General features: G+C 38.4%; 1 protein-coding gene across 1 annotated transcript; it reads left to right on the plus strand.

The window, feature by feature from the left end:
• Positions 1-9,790: 9,790 nt before the first annotated feature.
• LOC107272458 (EF-hand calcium-binding domain-containing protein 1-like) lies at positions 9,791-11,464 on the plus strand. The gene is made up of 5 exons (XM_015749630.2): positions 9,791-9,986; positions 10,144-10,304; positions 10,364-10,444; positions 10,511-10,621; positions 10,692-11,464. Exons 1-5 carry the CDS (start codon positions 9,860-9,862, stop codon positions 10,878-10,880), a joined length of 669 nt encoding a protein of 222 aa, XP_015605116.1. The 5' UTR covers positions 9,791-9,859; the 3' UTR covers positions 10,881-11,464.
• Positions 11,465-11,957: the final 493 nt, after the last annotated feature.

Here is an 11,957-nt window from a genome sequence, read left to right on the forward strand (position 1 = left end):
TGGTCAAATAATAATCGATTGATAACTGTTCTTTAATTACTGATGGCATCTCAGAGGCTGGGGAGCATTCGATAGGCTGGCATTAATCATCGAAATTGAAGATTGGAAATCTTTGAGTATAGTCATCTTTTGAATTATATTTCTCTTTCGTTATGTGGATACTGTAAGTATATTTAGGATTTTGTTTTAGGTGTGGTAGATGGTGGTTTGTTTGGTGGAAAATATTTTTGATGAATTTGAAATTCGAGTCTTATGGGTGTCGAAGGTGTTGTGCGTTTTAGAAATTTTTGAGATTTTTTTTCTAGGTATCTTCATCTTGGGAATTTTTGAGACGAGATCCAGTGGTCTGACAACTAACTTCACAATATTTCTCTAACAATACCGTTTCTGTTCCGCTACTTAAGGAAACTATAGACACAATGGAAATAGCTCGAAGATTTTCTATGGGATATTCGTAGTAATTCAAAGGAGTCGCTACTGCCGATTGTTGTCTTCCTTTATATTCTAATGCGCTGTAAAAATGCTTAAGGACCACAGGAGGCAAACGTGGCGTGTGCCTTGTCTCCTATCTCGGTACAATTGTTTTCAAAGATTTTGGGTATTTGAATTTTCGAGTTTACCTCGAGAGTGCATAAGGAAGAAAAGTGCATCGGTGGTCCCTTAGAAAATTTTGGTGAAGATGCCACGTGCCGGTTGTTCCTTTTTTACAAAATGCTCGAAATAGCAAGAAACGGAATGACCCACCAAAAGAACAATCCCTGACACAAGTTTCGAAAAATACTCGAAAAAATTCGAGAAATTATACACCTACAAGAAATTCAATAAAATTTCATAGTAGGTTGGAATTTAATCTTCCGTTTTAAGGTTACTGCGGAATTCTTGAACTTTTAATCGTTCCTGACAATCACAACTGGATATTCGTTCGAATGCCGATTCAGTCGATTCACAGTGCCACAACCTTTTGTCTCGAGTTCGCCATCTTCTTCGGAGGGCATCCATGAATCGAAACAATGGCTTCTCCAGCCCACGCGCCATGCCCCAATACGATTGAAATCCATTGTTGAGCAGAGCGTGTATCGAGAGATTGAAGGTTATTATTGTTTAATACGGGCAATAAAGCTGCATTATAGTACTACACTCAGAGACGTAATGCTACGGTTCTGTGAGGTCTTAGGTTATGCCAGAGGCTCTCAATAAATCACATGAGCAACCTAATCACTCTTTTGGCAGTTCAAACAGACACATTTCCATAGCAATAAAAGTGATTCCTGGTGCCATAAAAAAAACGAATAACTCAATCCTAAATAATTCATTACACTATCCCCGATATTATCTATAACGTATTGCAAATAAGTACGAATTCAAAGCACTCCTAAAACGTCAAACACATAAATATCAATCAAGTCTGCATTTTGAAATTCATCAGATATTTTCAACTTTTGAACCTTACCATGCTACTCCAGTACCGATTTCCTAACACAGATGTTATCAACCGGTACCAAAGGTACGAAACAAAGAGAAGCAAAGCGCAAAATGATAGTAACACAAAATAAAAATAACAAGCATGAGAACCCCTGCCCGATCTTCCCGCGGCGTTTTCTCAACAGAACCGATCATGCTTCAAAATAATCAAGATCGCATTGGTCTGTCTCGGATCAAAAACATTAATTTAAAATTATCGAGATGGCACCGAACCGTTCCCGGATAACGTACAGCCCGATCCCAAAGGCAATGGCCGCCGATCAATGAACGCCGCGTCGCTCTGAGATTTCAAGGGCTATATTTGCCGATAATAAAAAAGGCTACAAGAGAGTAGCCGATACCGTACTTTCTCAAAGCCAAAACAGATTTCACTTTTGATATATTTTCCAGCGGTCCCGTCATGGCTCGCAAGGCTGTTGTATATAAATTGCAGCAAGCAACGTCGAAAAACCTCCAGGCCATGCACTTTCTTACCAATAAGATAAAGATGCCGCTTAAGAAATCACAACACCGTGATTTCCAGATCACCGGTTCGCTTTCGACTTTACATTAAACCCATCGACGTCTTGGGGTCTGGTTCGAACTAAATTTCATCCCATTGCTCAGCCCGGCGTCCAGCACTTGTGGATCCTATACGAATGGTACCCAACCTAACCTATACGTGTATAAAAGGATCGCGAGATATCATTAATTTACAGCAATCTAGATAGGAAGACGATCTCGAGATAGGATTATTCAGACACCCTCCCACAATGGCACCCCATCATGAATGCTACGATATCGTATTAACAGGGCAAACAAAGGGAATCAAAGTGAGATGCCTGTCGGCTGGTTTGTAAGGGATATATCTCTTCGCACCTAATTACCAGGGGAAGACACGTTGAAGACCGGATGAAATTGAAGATTCGTATCAACCGTATTTGCTTAGTAACATTAAATTAAACTTCTTCGTAAAGCCTTTTCGAACCTGTCAATATCTTCACGCTACTTTCCTACGCTTCAGCCGTAACGAGACTTGTATTGTCGATACTATCGTCATATCTATACGATATGCGATTCTACGTATCGCGACTTTTTATTTATCCTTTTATTCATGCTAAATCTTAGTCGCTACCAATCATTCTGATTAACGGTTTATAAATGTTGCGCTACAAGCGAATGCATGTAATCCAATGGCGAATATTTCGAAAGTTGATATAAATGTTAACGAGGGCTGAAACCGTTTCGTGGTTGATTGATTAACGTATGCTACGTCGTGGCCTTTTGCATTCTGCTTGCTGCAAACACCCGGGAATTTCGAATCAAGATAGATTACCGTCAGCCTCAATCATGGACGTATGATGTGTTTCTCCATTCCTGTTATATTAGGTTATACCGCGTGTATACGATGTGAATATATATATGTAAAGGTACTGGTAATTTCGTTTCCATCCTAATTATTTTGTATGCATAGGTTTAATTAAGAGCCGCTCACGTGTATGCCTGATAAATCGGTACGGTGCCAAAGGTTCCTCATCCGTGCATCGATAATCACATGGCAGCCGACTATCGCGAAATAAACCATAAATTTTCGAATTTCGTGACATATTCGGAAAAGAGTAAAAATATTAATTTATGAAGTGTGACGCAAGTGCATTTTTATTCGGGGAGGGTATACTGTATTAAGGACACTTAAGACCTGTGGTATGCGACCTAATTACGGAGTGAGTGTCGGTAACTTTAGATCAATAAATCCCGTTTTATAGGTAAAATATCAAATTTCTTGTTACTCAGGGATTATAATATTGGCGTTTGCGGTAATAATCCTTTCTTGGCGGAAAATAATAATATTCGTGAAATACGACACCACTTAGACACTTTCGCGTGAGCTTGATCGAAGATTGAATTTCCTGCATTGACCTGGGCTTATTGTTTCTGATAGTTGATTTAAAAAAAAGGTATTTGTGGATTATTGATATTACGTTGCAGGATATTATTATATCAGCTCGTGAGAAGACTCCGTTCCGTGTCTGCGAGTTAAGGTTAAGTTCCAAATCCTCTTTGCGAGCTTTTTCACGGTTTTATGTTTCATAAACACGAGTGAAACCGAAAAGGCTTATTATTATATAATTTTTATTCATCTTCTTAACCCTGAACTGGACAAATCCTTAAATCTTGTTTACAAGCAAATTCCACAATAACAAATATACAGGATTTAATGGCGACTGTTGTCAAGGTACGAGTCTCCTTTAAAGTGTAATTTACTACTAAAGGATTATTCCCATCGAAAATGTCCTTTGCATTCTGTGCCAGCACGGAAGCCATTCCTTGTAAACGTTTGCCAAACTCGTTCCCACTGTTCCCAGGACAACAGATGCGATTTGGCCGAAAAATTATGACAATGCGAGAGGAGGGAATCCAAAGTAATATTCCCAGTATATTGAAAACAGGGAAAAAAAAAGAAAAAGGATTTCTAGTCAAAATTTTCGGATTTGTCCACCGTGATTTTTGCCTCTGAACGATTTAAAGGATCAACGTGGCTTTGACTGGGATCCAATGAATTTATGTGGAAACTGACCACAGGTATCCTAATGTACATTTCTCACATCATGAATCCCAATGAAAAGGACTAGAATTTATCTTGAATAAGTCAGTTTATAAAGACTCGATTTCAGGTGAAACCAATTTTTCCCCCTTTTTTTTATTTTTCTCTCCTTTCTAAAACCGACACACACCCAGGTTATCAGGACTCAGATTGGCTGAATCCACCCACGCAATGGTACCCTCTTTGCTCTCCCAGCAGGGTGTCTTGCGGTCAGTCGAGCGTCTCCTAACAGGATTACTTTGACGTGATTGTGTACGCGTCAAGGAAATAGAGTGGCATTGTGCTTCACAGGTTTGGATTGGATGTAGGCTAGACTGAAAATTAGGAATGCGGTCCCTTCAAATCTATATGTTAAACATTTCCTATTCCTTTATTTGCTCAGAGTACACCTGCTCGGTATACGAAAGCTGCAACGAGAATTGGACTATGGTCCAATTCTTTAATCTCAATCGCGTAATGTCACCATCGGGCAACCCATACGGTTTTAATATAACCAAAAGTTGTGTGTGAATTTCCATTTTTTATATGGAGACCAAAGAATTTCCTAAACTGTTTCTACGTTATCTTACTGTTTCCCGAGAGTTAGGTTAGGTCAAATAACTGTCGGTCGTTACAGATTAGGATATCAATTGGGACTAAAACGCGATGCACCGATCGCATTTTCTTCGCGATAAACCAAACCTCCTTTAAAAGGGACGAACTATTTCTCAAGATAGTCCAGAAAGTCTCAGTGACTAAGATATTTTTTGAAAATCGATCCAGACACGAGGCTGAAAATAAATGCAAATAAAATGGAATTCAACCATGAAAAAGTGTAACAAAAATTTTCTGTTCTTGAAGTTTTAGACGTAAAACGTATTTAAGTTTTTTTCCCGTCTTATCCACATTCCCGAAATTCATCCACCCACTCTCTGTCACTCTCACGGAATTCCCTTGCGGCCAGACTACGGATAAACTTTCTGGCGCAGAACCCTACTTAAAAATGACTCTAGTTTAAAAAGCATTGCCTGATAAAGCCCACGTAATTTTTCAGTCGCACCATCACTCGATAGGGGGATGATAGAGGGAGCCGCCACGTGTGACCAGAACGAGCAGCTGTACTATGACTTAGAGAAGGCAGACATCTAGCACCCCATTTGTCCTAAAAACCCAACTCATTTGTAAGAAGGGTTGGAGACGTGTCCGCGAGATAAAAATAAGAGTGGGTGAAAGTGCTCGTCATTAATTCCCACGGAGTTCAATCTATCTCACTCCTCCTGTCCCACCCATATACTTGATGCCATTTCGAAATAAAAAAAAAATATTACAAAATTATATCCATTTGTCACGCGCTTAAAAATATAAATTCAAGAAATTCATTGGTTCTGACTCAAAACTTGCACCACCCACGCCTACGAGTTTAGGATACACACAGAGAAAAATCTCGAAACTCACACCTTTCCTCACGTTGCTCGTAATTTTTTCCCCCTATTGCACAATGCCGCTGCATGGGGTCCAAGGTGTCCTGGCACAATAGCAAAAGTATATCCCATGGAGAAAAAGATTCTTACGAATGGCACAGGATCCATTCCCTAGATTCACGCTTCACTTAGTTCGAGCCCTTAGCTACGACATTTGTCGTACAACTTACTGGAATATTGTTACATAACAAGCCTCGTATTCGAATGGGCGAAAATGCTGCTGCAGCTACTGGTCAGCGATTCTTGCATTGTGGTAGACAACAAAAAATGGTCTATTCTAAAGAATTTTCACTTAGTGGTCCAAAATTTTGATGTACAAAATTTCTTCAAAATATCAGACAAATTTATTCATTCGTCTGATAGATCTAATTAAGCTTTTATTTATGGCTTATGTTGCCTTCGCGCTTGACGCGTTATGAGTTTGCAAGGGGTTGAATTTACGACCGCGACTATCGTTAGGAATTTTATTGAAATCTGTTACGGACTGGATGCTGCGTGACTAATATCAAATTTAGATGATAATTCCTGCGGTTGGTCGACGAAAATATGGAGATTCCAGGATCATCAGCATAAAAACTATGCACGTGGGTATTTCGATGTCAGATATTTTTTGTGAGAAGTGTCAACATGCTAATTATGAAAAACTGTTAACCGCATTTTTGAAAAGTTTGAAAATCCCACCGAAACACGTGGAAGCGATCATTATATAAAATCGAGCAATTGCGAAAACAACAAGACACACCGGAAGCTGTCCATGAGTTGGATAAGTCGCGTAGGTATAATTGACTCTCGATGTCATCAATCATTGGCTGCCGAACGTCACATACTCGAAGTGCCAGGACAACTGAATAAATATATACTGACGCACGGACCAGATGAAAGCAGAGCAGACCCAGAAGTCCCCTTTTATCATTAGTAACCAAGTTCGGATATCTTAGCTTCCGATGAATTTACCACAAGAGATCCCAACTCCAGTTGGATATGGTATAGCGTAAGACTGTTTTTACGAAACGCCTAAAGAAACAACTGCGCGTTTACATTCCGGGGCGATTAATCAGTCGCGACCGGTTGCGGTAAATTAGCTGTAGAAAAATCGTCCTATTTGTTTTACAAGTTTTTACTATACGCTGCTTACATGACTGCCAGTAAGTCATTTTGAGATCCTGTGAGACAGGAGTATACATAGATACACAGTGCTTATCTTGTACGCAGCAATGAAATATATCTGGCGTGCGTTACGTGATCGATCAATCGATAATACGTTATGTAAATATATATACGATCTAATGTTATACACTTTAGTAACAAACGTAATAAATTTCGGTACCAAGAGGTTTTGTGAAATTTGATCATATTTTTTATCGCCTCGTATGACAGTACAGGTAGAGCAACATATGAGGACCATGCACACGTGGTCTCCGTGGGAGCAATCGTTTTCGCTTAATTATCATAAATAATGAAAAAAAAAGATCTGTCTGATTTACGGGGATGCTTTGGCGAAACGAGATGAAATATTGGCGCATGACCGAGGTCAAAGGTTAAAATAAACTGGTCTTTTACAACTCTTTGCATCTCTTTACCGTGCAACCTATTAATCTACGAAAAACCTGTTTGTGATTTATGCTTTATAAAATTTCAATATTTATTCATTAAATCTGTAGATCTTACATCGTAATCATGCTGACAAGACAGTGATTGAAATTTACGCAAATCCTCTGAAAATTATGAATTTCACTCTTAGCTTCTTATTTCTCATTTCAATTTTATCAGCATCATTTTTTTTATTCCAATCGATTATCTTCCAGGCGCCCTTGCCAAATGCTCCTTTAGGATATAGACTCTACCATTATATTGAAGATGAAGCTGAAGCTTCAGGTGAGACGCACGCGAGCATCTCCGGCAGTAACTTTGAAATTTGATTAGGCCCAGCCAAAATGGAGACTACCCCAAGGCTACCACGTAATAGGTTCCCAACCCTTGAATCCGTATGGATAGGTGTGTACGATATCTATAGGTATACACATATGTGTATATGTTAAGTCAGAAGTCAGCGCATCGTAAATAAAACGAAATTGTTGACCGGGACGTTCAGCTGTTAAGCGTTAAACAAAGGCTCCGGGATGTCGGGCGCCATATCTTTGATCTCTGTTTGCCAAGGCATGCATCACCCCCCAGCCAAGATAATCAAGAATAATTATTTGTTAGATAAATACGATCGCATCGCGCGATAATCTGCGAAATTTATGATGGACCACTGCCTTATAAATGACGCGCTACGTGCACTCACCAATATACGAAGAGGATCGGTTAGAGATTTCTTTTTCTTTCTTTTTTTTCATTCGCTTATACTTACTACTCTTTATATATATATATATGTATACATGGCTTACGTAACGATCGATACGGATCTCGATCTTTGGATACTGGTAGATCTCTTCGACCTCATGGTCCATTTAGTCTCGTGTTGATCGAGCACCTTGAATTTGGAATTTTGAAAGGATCGTTTTACCTGAAAATGGAGAAAAAATAAAAAATATTAAACAAACGTATAAAGTGGTTGTATTACTTTTGATATTCCGAAAAAGAAAACAGGGGAAAGTTCAATTTATATGTTTGAAGATATGTACTTTTTTTCTTTATTTTTAAACACAATTACTATGTATTTTGAAATCGTCGAAATTCATCTAGAAGAGACTATTTTGACCATGAAGAAGAGTCAGCGCGCCATGTCGTACATCAACGTCCTAGCAGTGGGCGGACGTGATGTCAGCCGCTGACGCCCCGCGAAATTGAATCTAAAGTTTAAGTCTGTTTTCTCCTGCCATGCACTTTTGCTCCAGGGAGGTCGCAAATCATCACCTCGGAACGTTTACTACGTTAGATGGCCGAAGATTACAGCTGTATATGATTTTACAGTGCAGAGAATGTACAGTTGGCACCTAAGGTATAACATGAAAATTCTTTGTTATATAGTCGCTGCATAATAAAATACCAAGAAAAGTCTCATTTCGTTCACAGCAGGACGTGGACGCATTTAGTCAGCATATTAAATAAGATATATATAAAATGGAAGAGCCCTTTGAAAATTCCATTATCCGTGGAAAGACTGTTAAAGCCGGATTTCCAAAGAAAACAGGTTTGTCGGTGATTTTCAAAGTCGCGACACTTTTTTTTTTCTTAACGAGAACGCAATTTGATAGCTTGAAAAACGAATTGACTGAAAATACAGTGTATAATATCTTGCGGTAAACTTTTTTTTCCTTATGTTCATGTCGAAGACTCCTACGTAGAAGAAAATTCTTGACATCCTCGACTTACGAGCAGAACCGCTTTTGAGACTTTACGTCTTTCTATGGGTCTTCATATTTTTTAAATCTTTTTTTTCTCTTCCTTCCTTAAGCCCACCACCCCGTGATCCCTTCTGGGTCCAGGGACTCTTTTTTACATCTTCGACGAAATCCCCGTGAGGCTTTGTACGCGTTTATTACATTTGGCGGTGAGATGATGTCATTAGATATACTTAGGTGGGACTTTATTGTCGTCTTTGTGCTGGACCAACAGCTCCCGTGAAGTAATTCCATGCCGCGTTCACGATTCATCAGTTATCGCACTGAAATACGCGGGGCCCTTTATTGCTTGGGGCCTTAGCTGAGACCCCTTTATTGCCCTTATTGCCCAGCACAAGGGGCCAGTCAGCTTTTCCTGTAAGACGCCTGGACTCTTACGGTCTCACCACCTTCGATGTACGCAGATACCTACTTTTTTTATGGTAATGAATATTCAAGAGGAGAGGAGTCCTCCTTCCTTACATCTCGTGAGAGGACTTTACAAGACATCGAAGGACTCAGGATGCTGGATTAGCTCCAGGCACAAAACTTCGAAAGTCTGTATGATTAATGATTCGTAAGCCATTTCGAAAATTGCCGAATAAATAAAAAAAGATAGGATCGTTTTAAATATTTTTATGCTTTAGACTCGTCGAGGAGTAAAAAATAATAATACAACTTTTTAATCATTAAATAAATCACTTAATCATTAAGGGCATATAAATTGTTTAGTATAAAACGAAAAAAAAAAAATGAGTTATAAGGGGATCGAACCAGCGACCTTAATGCTGTTAGTACGATGCTCGGATTTTTCTTTTCTAACATTTTTTATTAAACCGGATACCACCAGAGACCACTATATGTATACTGTAAAAGAGTATGATATACTGTATATGATTGTTTATTAAATAAAGAATCGATGATATATAGACCCTTTCTTGTTCTTTTCCAATCTTATCAAAATTATAGAATAATTTTTCCTACTAAATTATATTAACTCTAGAAACATGCCTGCGGAATTGCCAGTTGACATGCTAAACGCCTCCTTGAAGGAGATCGTCGTGAGAAGAAAGAATCATCAGCTTTTCAAGAAACTCGCTCAACAAACTCATCTCAATTACAGAGAAGTGGAAGGTTATAACATTCGCATTGCACCCTATAGCAATTACGAATGCTGTGTCATAAAATATGAGTTTTATTAATGACCTGTTCAAAATGATAAAGCATCCGCGATCTTTTCTATATTAATGAATACCTGAAACGATTTCATACGAAATACAATCTTTTGCAGCACTGGCCCTTATACATGATAAAATCGTAAGAGTGATGGGACCAGTACAAAGGTTAGTTTTTCGTGACGTTTTACATTCCGGATTCGACCATACAGAAAACATTCGTCATTTGCTAGTCGATCGAATATTCGCAGCAATGGATAAGCAAAATATACTTCAGGTAATTAAAAACTTAATACATAATTAATTAACACTATACCACTTGTGTCTAATTTTTAGATTTTCATGGACCAATGGAACGAAGGAATGTCTATAATTTTACGTGGAACTCTAAACGAAAGAATAAATTTCGGTTACAGGGTATTCCCTATAAAATATTCAAATTTCCCACTCTTTTACTATATATATCACTCATTCCATTCTTAGGTATACGATCTAATGAAAAATAATAGAATCCGAAAGGAACAAATCTTTCCAATAATGAGAGGCTGTCTGATAAAACAACAACCAGACGAAGATCCCGACGAGGGTGTCAAAGTGAGTGAAAAAAATAATCTGACAACTCAAATAATAAATTTCGTACTAATACAAAGTAATGTTGAATCAGGACCTCATTGAATTGATGTTAAAAAAACTGGATGTTGATCGCGATGGGAAAGTATCTTTCGAAGATTACAGTACGGCTGTTAAAGATAGAAATGCATTGTTCCTAGAATGTATTGGTCCTATATTCCCGTCACGAGATGCACGTAATGCATTTCTAACATCGTTTACAGACAGAACGGGTCGATTTTGATTTTTCTTTTTCAAACAAATTTTTTCTTTCGATGCCACCATAAAGTCCGAGAATACCGTCCATCGTGAGCAACGTTGTTGGCGCAAGCCTCCTCGCGACGGTAGGCTTATTATCGTATTTACGACGAGGTGAACGAGTCTTCTCTAGTTGAGGACTGTTGAGGTTGAGGACTGGTTATCCCTCAGACAAGTATACGAGTATACTTCTATATCTACTATGTATTCCTACGTGCATATATATGTATATAAGAGTGTATACGATTCTCGCGCCAGTGAACAGGCAAACGCGTGAAATCAGACAGAAAATATCCGCCTAGACGATCGCGTGACGCTTCACTAAATTTTCGAGGCTGTCGATCCTTTTGCGACTCATCCAACGGTGAAAAGACTCGTTCACTTTGTCAACAATTGCAAATGGACCGCGTGTAAATACCATTAATCGCATCAAGGAATAAATCGATCTAGAAGGACCGTCGCGAAGATATTCATTGTACGTTCTTATTATTATCATAATACGCGGATAGATAAACGATGCACTTTAAATCTGTGAATAATATTACATAAATTTCAATGTAAAAAAATTCACTTTATATGCCGTAATAAAATTATTCAAAATCACTACTGACGTCAACATTCCGCTATTTATGGCTGAAGTGACCTGTATTGATCCTGTATGACTGCCATTTTGTATTTTAATAAGAATAACATATATTGCAAGACTCTTACAATTCTGTGGCAGTGTATGTATATTATATTTTTGTATGGTCCAGAGACATGTGCAATTTATAAAAAAATATGAAACATCCTATAAGTAGGACGAACGTGTTACAAAAATATAATGAATCTTTCAGGACAGTTTAGTCGTGAATAAAGTCCTATTGGCTTTTCATTCTACAAGCAGCTATAATAACAAATTAAATCTAGAAATCTTTAAAGTCCCTTTCGCTTTGATCGTCGACAATTCGGTAAACGTTAAGGCGTTTCAATGGCAACGGAGGCTTCTTCTTTACAGTCCTTTCGGCGAGTGGAATGATATTGTGTAAAGAGTATAATGACGTACGTACGAAAGGTCCTCGGT

The sequence above is a fragment of the Cephus cinctus genome, unplaced genomic scaffold, assembly GCF_000341935.2.
Source record: "Cephus cinctus unplaced genomic scaffold, Ccin1 Ccin1_scaffold1184, whole genome shotgun sequence".
Lineage (NCBI taxonomy): Eukaryota > Metazoa > Arthropoda > Insecta > Hymenoptera > Cephidae > Cephus > Cephus cinctus.